This window comes from Trematomus bernacchii, unplaced genomic scaffold (genome assembly GCF_902827165.1).
Source record: "Trematomus bernacchii unplaced genomic scaffold, fTreBer1.1, whole genome shotgun sequence".
Taxonomy (NCBI): Eukaryota; Metazoa; Chordata; class Actinopteri; order Perciformes; family Nototheniidae; genus Trematomus; species Trematomus bernacchii.
Window position 1 is genome coordinate 8974836 of NW_022987477.1, and position 18287 is coordinate 8993122.

At 41.6% G+C, this 18287-nt stretch overlaps 1 protein-coding gene across 4 annotated transcripts in view; it reads left to right on the forward strand.

Annotated features, from left to right (window-relative positions):
- Nucleotides 1-18287, forward strand: part of LOC117495637 (rho GTPase-activating protein 21-like) — a 78001-nt gene that overhangs the window by 51289 nt on the left and 8425 nt on the right. For 2 of the 4 annotated variants that reach the window (XM_034147058.1, XM_034147042.1), the window contains 14 exons: nt 3793-3885; nt 4747-4825; nt 5161-5215; nt 7694-7717; nt 9231-11229; nt 14957-15103; nt 15207-15309; nt 15409-15445; nt 15815-15934; nt 16202-16501; nt 17330-17394; nt 17510-17658; nt 17768-17910; nt 18006-18164. In XM_034147058.1, the coding sequence (XP_034002949.1) occupies nt 3793-3885; nt 4747-4825; nt 5161-5215; nt 7694-7717; nt 9231-11229; nt 14957-15103; nt 15207-15309; nt 15409-15445; nt 15815-15934; nt 16202-16501; nt 17330-17394; nt 17510-17658; nt 17768-17910; nt 18006-18164 (3473 nt within the window). Of the gene's footprint in view, nt 1-3792; nt 3886-4746; nt 4826-5160; nt 5216-7693; nt 7718-8135; nt 8419-9230; nt 11230-14956; nt 15104-15206; nt 15310-15408; nt 15446-15814; nt 15935-16201; nt 16502-17329; nt 17395-17509; nt 17659-17767; nt 17911-18005; nt 18165-18287 lie in introns of those variants that run through there. The other 2 variants (XM_034147051.1, XM_034147067.1) reach the window with 2 other exon arrangements.

Sequence of the window (18287 nt, forward strand, 5' to 3'; positions counted from 1 at the left end):
CAGTAAAGAAAATAAATGAAGTGTCTCGCTTGAAATATGATTGAAATGAGAAGGGTACTGTAGTTCACATTTTGCTGTTTTCCTGTGCTCAATAACGAAACAAATTTGGAGAAGCCAACAAACCAGATACATTTGTTGCATTTAGTTTAAACCTAAAAGAGGCCGTATCAAGTTTTAAAATCATGAATAAGACAGTGTTGTGTCATCATTGCAGTTTCAAACAATTGCTGGTTAAAGACTTTCAAATGTGAGGTTTTTATGCTTTTCTTTGTCATATATGAATGGTAAGTGGGTAAAAAGAGCGGAAACCACTTTTTTTTGGGAGATGATATATTTTATAACATTTACATATTACATTTTAAACACTAAATATTTAGGAAAAATAATCATTTTCAGATGATAGAGATGACAGATAACAGAGATCAGAATATGTGTTAGTTGCAGGTCTACCTGAAGAATTGTTATTGTCAATGTTTTTTTTTTTACAAGTAACAACTTAAAGAAGAGTCTAAACTAAGACTTATTGCCAAATCAGGCTGTTTACACAACTGCATTAAATAGTTTTTGTCTTTTTGGAAATAATTTGCCACATACATAAATGAAGCAGCCCCTAAATAGAATAGGACATTAGTTTATTTAAAGTTTACTACAGTGGAATCTTACATAATGCCATACTAATTAGTTTATTTAAAGTTTACTACAGTGGAATCTTACATAATGCCATACTAAGTGGTGTTGATGTGGTGAACTGCCTTTATGAGTCATCTGGTGTAGCTTGAAAATATTTGCAATTATGTAAATACTTTGAGGCCACGCTCGGTTTCAAACATGCACCTGCTTTCCAGAGTGCTAAGTTCTGTAGTTGACGTGTCAATTAAGTGCAACTAGTAGATAGGGCTGAACGATTAATCGATTTTAAATCGAAATCGCGATTTGAAATTATGCGATTATCAAATCGCAAAGCCTGCGATTTTTTCTTTTTTTTTCTTGTGTGTCAGTCATCCACACCAATCAGAATTGCTGTGCTCCACATGTACCAGCCATTGTTAACCAATCAGAAGTGGCCCATGATAGAAGGTGATAGACAGATTGATCCAATCACCTGCCAAGTATTTTTGAAAGTGCCTGCCCTTTCCAAATGGCTTCCAATGGAGCTTTCCTAGATGATTTGGTGAAACAAACCATCTGAGTCAGGTTAGTAATGCTCCATCACATGTTTTACATCTATTACAGGGTGAATCTTAAACTGAAGCTTGACTTTAAAGCAACCCAATGGAAGTTTCATGTAAGTTTAGTTCTTTCACTCGTAGCTCGGGCTGCAGGGGTGCTAGCGACAGGAGCACGTTGATACGACCTTGCTAGCCGGAGATATGGCCGCATTTTACAATAAACTTCCGTTGGGTCGCTTAAAAACAAATATCGCAAATCAAATCGCAATCGCAATATCTGTCCGAAAAATCGCAATTACATTATTTCCCCAAATCGTGCAGCCCTACTAGTAGAAAATATTTCCCCAAGTAGCATTCAAAAGTAGCTGTGGTTACACAACTCTGTGTTTTTGACCAGCCAGAGTCATTTTGAGGCAGGCTGATGTATTTCTTTAATCCACGCAGTAGTTTATGCTTTGGTAAGACAGTTGGGAGCATTACAAATATCCAGAGCTTTAGATTTCCACATTTAATCCCGTTCATCCAGCTGTGTGGCATGGAAACTTCCAGAAATCCAATTTGTGCTGCAGAGTTAGAGCTCGGTGAGATTGGCTCAGGATTGGGAATCTGCCGAGTACAAGAAGCGAGGGATGGGAAGGAGGGGGGAGGGAGAGGGAGGGAACATTTGTTAACATCTGTACCTTCACCTCGGGTCATTCCCAGTCTGTCCTACATTGTGTCAGTGATGTTCCACATAAATATTGTTTTATGATCATTCTCTGTGAGGGGCTACAGTGGAGTTTTTCATATAACAAGCATGCAGTCAGCCACCCATTCACTAAAAATATAAAAGTCATTGTTGGGTTTAACATATTACACATTGTGTATGTTGGGTTAAACATATTACACTGTTCCTCACTAAGAAAGGTGTCATTTTATGTGCTGCACTGCCTTCTACTGGATCAAAAACAAAGCTGCAACTGTTGTCCACATCTCATTCAAACCCCAGGTTTATAATACTTTACATTGAAGGAGCAGGTTAGGTATACATTGACATTTTATTAAGGCACATGAGCTTTGATGGGTATCTAACCTGTTATATCCATATTTTAGAAGTCTCTTTTGGCGCTGAATCAACTGTCTTTGTAAGTTTTAATGAGTCCAGTGTTACTAAAACTCTCTTTAATGTAAACATCTCTTTGTCAGAAAATGGAACATTACAAGTTTAAAGACTTTGAGGTTAGGGTTAGGGTCCCATTTAAGGTGACATGCTGACATCAAAACAGCTCATATTTTGAATATTGGCATGTTTCTTGCCAAAGGAAACACACAAATATAAAGATGCAATAGAAAATTAGTACAGTCATGTTACAGGTGTGGATTCTTATACAAAGTTGAGTAAACTGATAATTCAACAACTCTTTCCCCTCTTCACCTTTGAAGTTGCTCCACAGCAACACATTAAACCAACATCTGCTACATTCCAGCTGTTCAAGGCTTCATAGAGCGCTCGTTGCATTGGGTCATAAATACATGTATCTGCTGCTGTGTGAATGGGAAGCGGGCGTTCATGAAAAGAGCATGCGACCCCTGAGGAAAGAACTGCTCTGATGTTGCACTTCCGCAAAGCCTCTGGGCTCTGAGAGACAGCTGAGGCCAACTCCGATTGAGGCTTATGGCTCAGGGAAAGACGATTTTGCTGTTTTAATCACAAGCACAAACATCGTCAGTCCCTCTTTTTTGCATGCACATAATTGCTTTAAAAACACTTTATTACACAAGCAAGTTAATTCAACTTGGACTTAATAAGCTGCACTTACTCCACTAGCTTGCTCCATGCACATCACACGGCATGGCGTGCGTTCCTCGAAAACAAACTCTTGTGGCTGCCTTTAGTCTTGTCAGCACACTTGGACCTCTCAGGACACATCTGACAGCAGAGTGAATGGATGGATGTATTAAAGGACTACAGATGTGCTAGAAAAGAAGAACCTGATACAGTGTTTGGGATGTAAAGGAACGTTTTGAGATGAGGAATCATTTGTTTTCTATCTTTCTTTCATAAAACCTTGGAAGCTATTCGCCTCAAGATATTTTGCAATAATTCACAGCAGTGAGGATATGAAACAATTACTAGGTCTAAAAAAGATAAAAAGCATCTGTTTTGATTATTGATAAATCATTTTAGAACATTCGAGGATCATTTCCTAGTATAACTGGCTTTTGGACTGTTGCTCTTACACAAAATGTTACACCCTCTTTTTGACCTCATTGACATTTATTCATTTGGCTCACCGTTTATACAAGAAAACTCAGTATCATTTTTGGTACAGTCAAATCTAAAGTATGTAGTTCAGAAACAACTAAATATAACTGCCAAAATGCTCTAAATACTGTAGACATTTCACATTGTTGCATCAAGTTATCAGATTTGTTCACTTAACAACCAGAAAATATCACATTTGTAGTGTGTGTTTGAGTAAGAAAACTGTCATTTTGGAAAATGTTGGAAAAGTTGGAGAAAATATATACCACAATATTGCTTCCAGTTCCAGTTCAATGTGATCTAGTTCAGATTCTGCTGCTGTTTCTCTTCCTCCCTGTGTGACCAATCGCCTTGGTGCATGTGCTCTCTTGTTGCCAGGGAGACAGCGGAACCGCCTGGAGCCAATGGACACCATTTTCGTCAAGCAAGTGAAGGAGGGAGGCCCCGCCCACGGAGCTGGACTCTGTACAGGTACACACACACTCACACACACGCACAGTCTCTATGGAAAACATTGCACGGCTTCTATAAAAGCGGCTGATCTGATGATTAACTGCCCGTCTCAGATTTGACCTCAAAGTGCCGTTTGATGCCAAGATTTCTTCACGTTTGTACTGTAGGTACTTCCTTGTAACCTGCCAGGCCAAACAGATATGAGTTACAAAATAACAGATGGCTCCTTCGTGGGAGGTTGAACAAAGTGTAATATGCACACTGTTATTCCAACCTACCCTTGATTCTGTTTTTTCTAAGTCTCCCTACTTTGTTTCTGCCCTTATTGATTTGTGAATCACTTCTTATTCTAAGCGGAGAGTATAAAAACACTTGAACAAGCTCCCTTCCAGTGAAAAAATGAATCAGCTGCTTCCAGTTTCTCTGAAATGGAGGTGACGGCTGGCGGCTTTGTCAGCGTTATTGCCAGATTAGCACTCTGTATTACAGGAAATGTTAAGTGGCCCAGACCAGCCCTGTAAACTGTCTGCTTTTATCTGTTTGCTCTCCTCTCCTGGGATAAGGGAGTGCACTTTTTTCCCATAATTATCTCTCCTAAACTCACCTCGCCTCTCTTCCTGTAAGATGGCCATCAGAAAACTTGAATGGAGATAGATCTTCACATGAGGTCCTTGAAATAAACAAGTATTGGTATTCTCCTTTTGATCTAAACACAAATGTGTGTTTGGGCTGGAAGGAGCTGCTATAGAGTGTTTTCTCAGTCAATAACCATATTGACCAGGTTTTAAGATCTGAGCAGCTGAATGCACAAACACAGTTTGTCATGTTGCTGTTTGCAGTCTACAGCAGCTTTGTAATGTATTCTATAATTCTTCCCAGGGGACCGGATTGTGAAGGTGAATGGAGAGAGCATCATTGGGAAGACATACTCGCAAGTCATAGCCTTGATCCAGAACAGGTACGAAATGTGGCATTCCACATTTAATTGTATGGTTTATATTAAGAGAAATATGCCCCATCTAATCTCCTCACTGCCCTGCACGTCTGTGGAGTAACAACACAGAAAATGAGACATTGTGAAACTTCTGGGGGAAAACACGTTTCAATTTTCCATAGAGCATAATTTCCTCATTTCTGACAAGCACACGTTCACATTCACAGTTCATTAAACTCCAGTTATAATTTACAGCTTTTTCTTGAAAAGTGCCGTGCATTTCCACAGTGTGAGCCATGTCTGAAAACTGTTTCTCTCTCTTTATCTCTTCCAATCTACACAACCTTTCCTCCTTTTAGCGATGCCTCACTGGAACTCTGTGTGATGCCAAAGGATGAGGATATTTTGCAGCTGGTAAGCATTCATTTATCAGTAAATATTGCAAGTGTGATTAAAATTGCTCTTTCGTCTATACGGCAGGAAATTATGTGTTGTGGTTGAACTAATTCTCAGTGAAATCAATGTGTCCATCCACCTTCTTGCTGTGCTGTGTCTTCTACTTGAACACAGGTATGTCAGATATGGTCAGTGAGCAGTGAGCTGTGCAGGATAAATGTTGTCAACTTTGCACTGTGTCACTGTGATGACAACTTTTAGGAATGTTGCAAACAGTCACGGCACGCAGCAGTTAAACCCCCTACAAATATACACATGTTTTATTCCTGTTAACAGGTTAAAAAAACAATAAATAACATGATAATAGGTATGTTGTTTGAAGGAGCTTAGCTATTCAAGCTGCTTTCCCCATGTTTCCAGGCTATATGCTAAACTAATCTCAAATGTACTCAATTCATATTAAGGCACAGAGATGAGATTGATGTGTATGTTTATCTTTCAAAATGTGAAACTACTCCTTTAAGCGTAGCCTGGGAAACTTGAAGTGATAAAAAACCTCTGAGTCACGTTGGATTCAGTGGTAAAAACAAGCTATTTACTGAGCCCGGGACTCTCGACCGGCCCACCTCGGTACCGCAAGTAAATACCGCTAGTAAATTGTCGACGGGGGGGTTGCTAGTGACTTATCCGACCTCGTCCGACCGGCCCATCAGGATTCATCACGAACGTCCCGATGGCCAGTCCGCCCCTGCATAATAGTATTGTGTTGGATCTTATCTGGAGCATCAAGACCGACGTTTTTGGAAATGTGAGTTTCCAAAAAAGTGAGAAAAATGCTCAAGGAGCCGAGCTAGAGTGGATACCACAGCTCAACACCCCCCCCCTCATGAGCCCAGTGATGCAAACAGCCATCCCACGCCATCAGTCAGGGTCCAGAGCCCCACAGACGATAAAAGAGCGCCAGGCTACGTCAAACAACCCTCCACATGTTATTCACCTCCGTTTGGAAATGTCTCTTGGAGCAGAGAACTGAGTCAGATCCCACTGTTTTGCTAAATTCCACACATAGCTTGTTAGCTCTGCCGCAACTCACCAAAAACCACAGAAACTTGCTTTTGGCGTTTTGGAATTAGTCTGAGCGCTCACATGGCTGAGGGAGTCAAATGAAGCAATTTGCTCTTTCTTCCCATAAAGGAAAACATGAGTCAAAATGAAGACAATCTTTGATGTGTCAAAACTTGTTTTTTTACTTGTAATCTGGTTTCCAATAAAAAATGTGGTCAAAACTGTGGCACAAACCTTAAGTAAAATTGAGGATAGTGGAATTAAACATGTGATCTGACTGTCAAGGGTTACTGTTTGTATTATTTAATTATCAGTTGACGTATCGTTGTGAATCACAATCAAGTCATTTCTTTAAAGTGTCTGAAATACACAATATAAACCCTAACGGCCCGTCCACACAGCGGTGTGCGTTGAAGCTTCAACGCTTCTGCCCATTCACTTTGAATGGGGTGACGTCACGCTTTGCCGAACTGCATTGTGGGAGTGTCGCTTCGCTTTGCTCGCTTCAAAAGTTGAGCAATGTTCAACTTTTGAAGCTTCGACGGAAGCGTCAGCCAATCAAATCATATGCCAGTACAAGCTCTAGCCAATCAACCGCGTGCTTGTGTGTCCGGGGAGGGAGATTCATGTGATTGGTTGTTGGTCGAGCTTCAGACACGCCCGCCGGCAAGCTTCAACGCACGCCGCCGTGTGGACGCTGCGTGAATGAATGCTTCTCTGTGTAACCTTTTAACTATATTTAAACAAGGAGAAACGTGTGTATTTCCTGATTTAAGCATAATGGAAGGGTGTACATAGTGGTGTTTATAGAAGTTTATATGTCTATGTTTTAAATTGTGTTCATGTTTGTGTTTTCCTGTATTTTGGGAGTCATTGAGCCCACACACTACCAGAGGGAGTGCAGCTGCAGTCAGCTGACTCTTCTCAGCTCGCTGTTGACATGAGTGAGCAAGGGAAGCAAGCCAGTGTAGATCAGGCAAGCGTGCTGTAAAGCAGTGTCTAACAGATGAATAAGAGGATGAAAGAAGCTAGTAGCGTGTGTGCAGTGCAAGAGCCTCTGAGAAACCAGAGAGGGGAGGTACCACAGTGAGCAGGTGAGAATGAGTATGTTGGGAGTGAGAGAAAACATTCTCCAATGTATGTTGACTGGTGGAGGTAGGTAAGAAGAGCAAATAATGGGAATGAAGACCAACTCAGAGGACTTTCATGTCTGAGAAGGACACCAAACCTGCTGAAGTTCACCTCTATTCTTTATCCTTCTACTTCCTCCGACTGTGATGCCTGTGTTCAGCAAGTGTATTTTTAGCATGTCCTGAAATCAGAGAAGTCAAACGATGGCGATATACCTCTCATTTCCTTATGCTCACCTGTTTACGCCTCTTATTCCCTGTTTTTCTCTTTGCTTGCCCTTCTCTATCCTGTGGACTGCAGTTTTCCAGGGATATCACTGCTCTGGTAAGATGGGAAACTATGCTCACTAATCCCCTTCCTTTAAATTCCCTTTCCTGATGATGCCCCGCTATTTCAGCGAATGAAGAAGCTAGGAAACCCCGTAAAACCCCAAATAAACTCCCCCCTTAGCTGTATATGTGTAGTGTTTTTACTACAGGTTAGTACTTGCAAGTAATTTTTTCTGGTTGTATTTCTCGTAATATAGCAATTTAAGAGAAAGATGTGTCTATGGAAGAAAAAAAATGATCTGAGTTCATGAGTCAGCAGACCTCTCTTTTGAGGAAATTGGTTTCTATTTGACTGCATGACTTTAACAAAGCCAATGGGAGGCACCAAGCAGTAGATTTACAGTGGCTGCTGCTGCTGTTAGTGCAATTGTAACCTGACACCTCAGGTGGAGTGCTATCGATTAAAGTCCGACACCACAACTCTCTCTCTTTCATTTTCTCAAGAGCTCTTGCGCTGAAAGGACGAGGAAATATATTATGTTTAATATGAAAACAACCATTCATTGAAGAGTGCGCAGGGTAATAAGCAGCTAGATTTTCTTCAAGTTTTAATCAAGGAAAGTACCTCAGTTACTACAGTGACAGTAGAGTTGTGGAGCGATGCTGACAGAGGTAGCGTTAGCGGGCAAAGGAAGACAGAGGCGTCCCCCGTTCAGCCTCTCCTCATGCCTCAGGGCACATTCTCCAGTACGGAAGGTGGGTAAACCCTGACAGCTTAATCCTCACTCCTGGCTTCAAGGGTTTATTCCTGGATCTTTTTCTCTACTTGTTTGCTTTTCTGGCTATCCCCTTTTTCCCACTCTTTCACATCTGTTACTTCTCAGGGCAGTTAATTTCTATCATGGCATGATGTAACATTTGTTTGTGGTCTCTGAGGAAAAGATTGAGAAACTGTTACTGAAAGAGATTGTGTTTGATTTGGAGAAATTGTTCTAGAGAGCTGTAGCATGCTGTGTTTTTGTTGTTGTAGACCGGATTAAACCAGTTGTTCCTGATAGTTCTATTTAGGGAATGCAGTAATAGTTTGTTTTGCTGATAATCTCCTCAGCTTACTCAGAGACTTTTGTAAATAAATGACACAAGTGGGTTACTATTGTTTGTTGCTTTTAAATGTGAGCAGCCACATTTATTAACAAAATATTAATACTGTAGCGGCAGAGGAAAGTTATATATAATGTGAGATATGGCAGTAACTTTAGTAATAGAAGACGCTGTGCCCAAGTTAAACTGTATTGCCTCACCAGGAAATGTAAGAAATAAAATGACCATGCTGAAACAACATAGATCGGTCTATGCTTTTCTGGGATTTTAATTTGCAGTAATTGTGGTTATTGCAGAATATTTTCAAATACTGATCTACAGCTCTACCTTTTCAGTACAAGTGTTTAAGTGAAAATATATCCTGTCTGTGGTTGGGTGTGATGTACTCCCAGGAGTTAATCTGATCTAGTTTAGCTTTCCAACCTCTCAGCAACCAAAGTGACATAATGTCCTATAATCTCTTGCAGGCGTATTCCCAGGATGCATACCTCAAAGGAAATGATGCGTACAGCGGAAATGCCCAGAACATCCCAGAGCCCCCTCCGATATGCTACCCACGGATAGAAGTTAAGGCTGCGGGCATGGCTCAGACATCAGAGCCCGCCGCAGTCATTGAGACCGCCCAAGGTCCGGCTCAGGGACCAGAAAGAAGAGGGGGAGTGGAAGAGAAAAGCTACAGGGTTGAAATCCCTGTTCCGCCATCGCCTACAATCCAACAGACGTCAAAGTCTCAGACAGTGGCGTGTGTCTGCAATGACAATGTGAGGACAGTAGCCATGCCTCCTGATCCAGTTGACAGGGGGTCCTGGGTGGCTCGGGCTGGACCCAGCCACAGGACAGAGGAAAATCGGTACAGTCCTTCAAAGGATTCAGGCTCAGCTAAACCAAGACCCCTTATTCCCTCAATACCTGGGGGTGCACAGTTGCAGCACCCCTCTTCCCGTTCCACGGAAAGCTCAGGCTACTCCCCTTCATCAAAACCTGGTCCGATCTATCCTGACACGTTGTCGCCACCTGTACGGGCCGCCGCTGTCTCACCGGACACGTTCTCCACTGCCATATCACCCAGCGCCAACCAATACTCACCCTCTCCCACAGCCCCCTCCCTCTCTCCACATCAGAACATAGACTGGAAAAACTACACAACCTATAAGGACTATATTGACACCAAGAGGCACACGTATGGCTGCCGCACCATACAGGAACGCTTGGACAGCTTGCGGGCAGCTGCTAATTCCAGCTCCGCTTACACACAGCAACGTACACAGTCTCCTCCTAGCACCAGTCCAAGAGCGGAACTGGGCTCCCAAGCTAGAAGGAAAAGCACCTCCAATGACCGCGAGGTAGATACTTATAGCCAGGGCACTTCAGTCACTCCATTACGTAGCGTTTCCCAAGAGAGGCTTGGAAATGGGGCAGACCGGTCAAGACCGCTCAGGAATTGGCCAAGGAGTGCTTCCGAGGATGCTCTGCCTTTCTCAAGCCCCACAGGAGTGCACAAACCTCGGGCGAGGTCTTGTGACTATCTGGGGCAGCAGCCTGGAGAATCAGGTGGCTTGGCAGTGTTTGGAGATAGAGTAGGGTTGGAGGACCGGTTGTTGCTGTGTCGGGGAGAGGATGCCAGAGCTAGCAGGCAGGGAACAGGAGTAAGAGCTTTACCTCATCTAAACAGGAGTCTCACTGGACAGGGGGAAGAAGGGCGAGAAGGTGGATTATCCAACTCGTCTTTAGCTGTTCCTGTGTTTACTAAAGGTACATTAGATTCTGTACTACCATCAAGGACGGACGGTGTCATAATGAGACCGTCACGTCTGCCTGTCAAAAACTCTATCTTAGACCCTTCACCTGCCTTATCCTCCACCAAGACCACAGACCCTCTTAAAGACCAAAGAGCTAATATCATGGCCAACCACCTGGGCTACTCCTCGCCTCTGCACCTGCAGCTCAGAGACAGGGCTGACAGTCTGAAACTAGAGAGCAGGTTAGAGGCTGGGTTGGCAGCCAGGTCCTCCTCTTGCTCTGGTACTTCCTCCAAACTGCCCATGCAGAGACAGCAACCAAGTTTAGATGTTGCTTCTTCTTCTGGTTTCTCCACCACTAATGGAGCTGTGACTCAAAAGCCAAAAGTCAGAGAAATCTCCAGCTCCACCGGCGCTCTTATACGGACTAATGGCAGTCTGGCAGAGGGCGTACAAGGCCTGGATGCAACAGTCGTTGTTTTAAGAAGGGACAAAAACTCCGGACATCCCCACATCCGCCCTCCATCCTATGTACTAGCTGTTAATGACCAGGGAGGAGTGACACACAAGTCACCACCATTGGTGAAGGCAGGCTCTGCCGATGGAGCTATATGCTGGACATCAAATGACAGCTTTAGGGAGATGCATCTCAGAAGGCTGGGAGACACACGACATAAGTCTGGCTCCAACAACTTGGATGACTCCCTGGATTCTATCCCATTCATAGGTAAGACTGCTCTAACCTTATTTTTAAATGATTCCTATTTATATAGCAACACCAGTAAAATGATTGTCCTGTGAAACAAATGCAAGTTTTATGCAAGAAGTTTTGGCTCTCTCTTTAGCCAAAGAGTCTTTAGCCAATTTTAATCCAGTACGGGCTTGACAACAGACCAAAATGTGTCTAAAGGATCAACTATCGAAAGTTGCTTGGTCAGATCCTAATCTTGTTTACGCATTGATGTGACGTTTCCTTATCTAAATCAGGAAATGCTCTAGATGCAAATCAGGACACTTAAGACTGTATTTTACAGCTAATTGTGCAACGTTTGGTTTATTTTGTTACTGGGAAGGAAAACGGTTTTGTGTAAAAACATTTTTATTTTATTTTCAATTCTATTATGAAAAACTACTGGTGTGAAAGAAACTAAAATGATACCCTGCCCGTATGAACAGCAGATGAAAAGTGGGCATTATTTTCATAGGATAGATTTATATTTAAAAATGCAATGATGGGTTTGACATGCTCTGATGCTTGTAGCATTTGAAAGAGAATAACAGCTGCAGTGGCAAAGAAGAGGGTGTGTCCGTGTGTATTATGTTCAAAGCATGTTAGAGGAAGTTCGGATAGATGCAGTTTAAAAGGTGGACATTCTCAATGCTTTTATTGGTAGAGCATGCTGTAAACTTAACAGTTCTAAGGTGGCTATCTGGTATTTCCATCATATATTAGTGGGTCGGGACTTCAATGTGGTTGTACTTTTAATATATCCCTGTTTGCTACAGTAAGCACTCCTCTCTCCATAGAACCCAAAATACAAAAAAATATCCTCAGGCCCCCTATTTCATTGTGGCCTTACTTATCATACTACAAGGACACATATTGTGTCGAAATGTCACAAACTGTTTAAAATACCCGCAGAATTTTGTTTACTTTTTAAAACAGTGTTTGATTTTACTAAAAAAACAACACTGTTGCCTTTGAAACCACTTGTCAAAGGTCATCAAGGCAGTGTGATGTAGGCCTACTGACTTTACTGTGTTTACAGACACAGCAGACCATGTTATTTGGGTATTCAAATACTAAAATTAATTAATTCCTTGCGACATTTTGAACTCAGGGTGACATTGAGTCAGGTGTTTGATTATATGACAGCATTATACTGTACTGCGGGCGAGCATGACATATTCAAACCACCCCTTTGGCATCTGAGTAGAGCAGCGCACACACACACACACTCATACACAGAGCTGCTCTCCAACTCACTACACCCCCCACCCCCTTGCTGAAATGTCTCATATTTCCCCCTGAATAGTACAGCAAAAGAAACCCAAGAACATTGTCCCTAATGAACTGTGACATGATGGAGAAATAAGAGCATTCCTGCAGCTTCAATTAGATTTCATAGTACAGTCCCAAACAATAAGTGGAACAACTGCTGCACATTAGCTGTCTGCCAAACATTTTGTACTGGGAACAGATGACAACGTGTACTGCTTGTATGTGCAAAATGTCACGTACTCCCTAATGAGTAATTGGCAATTCTTTGTGTTTTTCCTAAGAAAACTAAATATATTCATCACAAACCAAATGCATCACCATCTAACACAAAATCAAGGTGTTTAGTATCTCTGATAAATGATCAACTGACATAACCAGACAAGCTTGAATCAGACCTGGCATGCTTAGTTGTGTCATCATTGGTGACTTATCACCAATCAGAGCAAAGCTTGTGTTTATTCTTGGCCCTGAACCTGGGTTAGGGTTAACCATATTCATTTCCAGCACTATTTCCCTATGTAGACACAAAAACGCCTCTGCTCTCGCTTTTAAGTTCTCTACATTTAGATAATGATTAGATCAGATTACAACATCAGCACTTCCCATTTCTTCTGTGGTCAAGTGAAGTGTTGTATACATTATATGGGCAAACCTTTGAGGAATAGTCATTCTGGGAAATGTGTTTTTGCCAACAGTTAATATCAATATGTTGTTTATAAGCTAAGCTTAGTATAAAGTCGGGAAGCTGGGTAAACAGCTAGGTTGTCTCGGTACATCATTTAAAAAAACATCCCCCTACGAACACCTCTAAAGCAGAGTTATTAAAACCCATCTTCTTGTTTGTTTACGTACAAATGTTTAAATAAAACTTCAAATTGTGCTTCTACCTTAGCTGTACTCTTCCTCTTTACTATTCCTTAGCTAAGTGTGCTCTCAGAAAGGATGCCAGAAAGTCACTGTGCCCTTCAAAGAAATACTTTGCAACCTACAGTAGTTAGGATTTTGTCACCTTAGACCGAACCAGTCTAACTGCTTCTCTGTGTTCCACTCTTTATGCTAAGCAAAGCTTTCCTTACTGTCGATATTTAAAGTTGTATCTATTGCACAATACTATGCACAATTAAAAACAAGTTTCCCTCTACAATGGCATTCCTTATTTGCTTCCCACTCTGAATGCGGTTAGCAAGGAAACACGAGGTATAAGGAATTTCAAGAAAATAAGCAAAGAACACTTTGTACAGCATAAAGGAAAAGATATGAGAGTGGGATGGGTCTCTTCTTCTACCTCTATGCAAAAAGTGAATAACTATTTGATTTATAGATCTGCATTTTCAGTTTGAAGCCCAGTCAACTTTGATCCCCTTAACTAACAAGAAATTGTAATTGTACATGATTTACTCTGCCGTTTTCCAAGAAATAGGATATATATATATAAATAAGTGATTACATGGAATAGGCATCTGCCAGCCAGGGCAGAAAATGAGGTGTGCAGTTTCATGGGACATGACTTTGAGAGAAATTTGACAGCAGCGGTTTTTACCAAACTAACAAGCAGATCAGATGTGCCATTTAAAGTTGTTGCACGGAAATGTTAAGATTTGCATGAATGGATAGAAATGAGTCTTCTTTTATTTTCTGATTGACTTTTTTCAGTTTATTTTTTGTGTTGAGGGCAGTTTATAATAATATATATATAATGTTTTGATTAAATAAGGTATGAAGTGCTGCACTGCTGTATTAAAGGATTGTTAATAGTGGTAATGTTACATTAGGTTTTGCCTTCTTTTTTTTTGACAGTCACCACTGTCACAGATATGATTCATTGTATGCTTCTCTTCATTTGTTTTTAGGGCTTGCCATCTTGCTGATATTACATATCAGAAGTGATGACACAGCTGTGACTGTGATGTAATGTTAGCTGACTACCTGTGTGTGTTTAAAGGGAAGGTGTGTTCCAGCTTATCGGAACAGAAACACCTCTACTAGCTGACTGCACGTCTGTCTGCCTTACTTTCCCCCCCAGCATGCGCCATTATCATAACGTTTTATTACTATCTGCTGCAATGTTTATTCAAGTAGAGATGAATTAGACTTTGTTTTTAGATGATTTTATTTACATGAAACATTGCAGCTGAATTTATGACAAAAATGTAAAAGAGTTCATGCCAATCTAATGTGCTTCTACACAGTGGAGAAATACCACAAAGTGGGTCTGCTAGTCGTGAACCATTGATTTGTTTCCCTTCTTTTTTGTGCTAGCATCACAAACTAGTTAGCTAGTTTAGCATACACCCCTTAATAGATGCACTGCAGCAAAAAACAAAGACATTTTTTTGAGAATAACAGAATTTCTTTGTCTTATTTGTATAGCTTTAGCAAAAAAAGCTGCAAATATTTTGTGAATTTGCCCTTTTCTTGCGCTGTACCTAAATTCTAATCTTTCCATCCTCAGATGAACCATCGAGTCCAAGTACTGACCAGGACAGCACACACATTCCGGCCTCCGCTGTTATATCCACAACGCCCATCATCACCACCATCCCACCTAGCCCAACCGTTCCGGCCCCTTTCATTCGACGCCAGCTGTCACATGACCAAGGTATGTTCATGTCAAAGCAGCAAAATGAGGCGTATAACAATTATTGAAATGCCCGAATAAATTGGAAACAGTTACAAATAATGTCCTACTCCTCCTTTAATAGATTCTCTACGTCTCACAATCATCGAGTCAGATTCTGGTACTAAAACAGAGCGGTCCAAGTCATATGATGAAGGCCTCGATAACTACCGGGAAGAAAGCAAAGGGTAACCCACAACAGCGTTGACACAAATATGAATAAAGGCTTGATTGTGGAAATAACGCTCTTTAAATAACTTTTAAAAAACCTCTTCTTTTCCATTTAGGAGGGGCTTGATACCTGGTCTGAAAAATCTTAGGAAGGTGAGTTCAGCCCCTTTTTTTTATCTAGCATTAGTTTGCTTAGTGCCAGCTGTGCACACCTGCCATACAAGAGGTCTATCTGTATATCCTGGTTTAAACGTTTATCAGCTCATTAGTTCACACCCAGAAGATAAAACTTCTCACATTGAAATATCAATATGTTATTGGAAAAAAGGCATGGATTTATTATTATTATTATATTGACTGTTTCTCTGTATTGAAATCAACCTAAATAGCATGGACAATCCTTAATTACAACGCTGGTGATGACATACATCATTCTTTCTCTACCTATTTGGATGTATTCAACAGAACACTTTAGTCTTTGGTATGTTTTCTAGGCTTACATTATTTTCTTATCCATCCCAGGCGTTGGACAGGTCATCCGAGGATTCGGGTTCAAGGAGGGACTCTTCATCAGACATCTTCTGTGACGCCACCAAGGAGGGTTTTATGCATTTCAAACAGCTGAACACAGATAAGGGCAAGGTGTGGACCGTCTCTGTTTAGACAATGCATCATATTACTCACACACTGACACAGAAAGCACACCTTCAAGGACTCGCTGACCTACTGTCTGACTTTTTTTAATTTTCTGTACTGTATGTTTCAACGATTACACCAGTTTGTCCTCCTTGTATGAGGTCTCTTAAAGGCAGTGATTGTGTGTTATGATGCCAACAATACAAATGTTTACAGAAATTGCCTCCACTTTGTTTTGTAAATGTGTCTCCTCTTCATGACCTATTTCTGCAGCGTGTTGGAGGAGGTATGCGTCCATGGAAACAGATGTACGCCGTGTTGAGAGGCCCCTACCTCTGCCTGTACAAAGACAAAAAGGAGGGGCAGGCTCATGCCAACTGCCAAACAGTGGACGAGCCCCTGCCAATCAGCATCAAGGCCTGTCTGATTGACATCTCGTACAGCGACACGAAGCGAAAGAACGTGCTAAGGCTGACCACGTCCGACTGCGAGTACCTGTTCCAGGCCGAGGACCGGGAGGACATGCTGGCCTGGATCAGAGTCATACAGGAGAACAGCAACCTGGATGAGGAGGTGAGAGGAGAACCGCAAGAACCACAAGAACCACACATACAAGCAGATTACTTGCTAAATTGCATCTGAGAGTGATTTCAAAGTCAAAGAAGATTCAAAATGTCAATTATAATCCTTTTATCTGAATGACGTATGAATGAATTTATAGTATGAATATATGCCTAAATCAACTGAAAGTATGTTAATCATCATGTCATTGGTCGACAAGGGTAAGGGTCTTTATGCATGGTGCTGTCCATGTCTAAAAACCTGTTTTATAACCTGACAGTGTGACATCACCCTCTGTGTAATTGTCCTCTTGCCCTACAATGATGGTCACATCATCTTGGCCTCCTCCCATTTTAAATCCTGACCCACTTTGCTGTAGCAGGACATTTATTTTTAGCATATTACTATATCCTACATGGTTCGCTTTTTGTGTCTGTGACTGAAATAAAAAGGGTTTTTCTCATGGATTTAGAAATTGGATAAGAAGCTGTTCCCTATCTTGCATAAGGCCCATTGTTTTTTTGTTCATTTGATACACTGCTGTTGACATTCACAGTAAGACCTGTCACAACAATCCTAAGCATATACTGTGAATACACTGTATTATAATATATCTTGCTATATTCGCCACTGGGTTAAAAATAGCCGTTTTGGAAATACAAGCCCATATTTACCCTCTCTATAGGAGATAGTCCTACCTGTGTCACCTGATAGCAGCAGGTTATATTAAGGTCTGTTATGTCCCGTTGGAGAGGGGAGGAACTGATGCACACGATGCTTTTACCGTCACATATTGTGTCCTTTGTCGGACTCTTCACCCTAATTTTCTTCTTTTTATAGAATGCAGTCTTAACCAGCCATGACCTCATCAGCAGGAAGATCAAAGAGTACAACACCTTGATGAGGTAAGGGGGCAAGGGAGGTCACATAAAGAAAGGAAGTGGAGAAAGTTAAAGAGAACTTTTGCTGGATAAGTTAGCAACGATTGGAAAGCTCATTTTGTGTTCGTGTCGTACCCAGCCCGACAGGAAGCAAGACAGAGCCATCACCCAAACCTTCACGCCAGTCACTGAGCATCAGACACACACTGCTGGGAGGGAAGGGGGACACCAAAGCAACAAGCCCAACCACACCCAAATCTGAGCAGGAGAGGAAGAACATGCACAAAGGTATGAAAACCAAACAATTTGATATATTTGACACCCACCAAATCTGTTACATTTAAAAGTAACAATAGTATAAATGTATACTGTACTGTGTGTTTCTCGTTGCACTCAGATGACACAAGCCCTCCCAAGGACAAAGGAACATGGAGGAAGGGCATCCCGGGGCTGATGAGGAAACCTTTTGAGAAGAAACCGTCTCCAGGAGTCACGTTTGGAGTGAGGCTGGACGATTGTCCTCCTGCACTGAACAACAAGGTCTGCAATGACTTGAAAACATCGTATCGCTTTATTTTCAGATAATGCTTTATATGCAATAAGGTAAAGACTCTTTTTATTCCTCTGCATTGTAGTTTGTGCCCCTGATCGTGGAGGTGTGTTGTAACCTGGTGGAGGACAGGGGGTTGGAGTACACAGGCATATACAGAGTGCCTGGAAACAACGCAGCAATCTCACACATGCAGGAGGAGCTCAATAACAAGGGCATGAACGATATCGATATCCAGGATGATGTGAGTGGTCGATCGATCTTTGTTGCTTTATTTAAACTCACCTTGGAGTTTCATATTCTACAGTGGTGCCTGTAATGTGTCTGGGACTGATACAAATGTAGGGGTGTGTGACATATTCTTCTA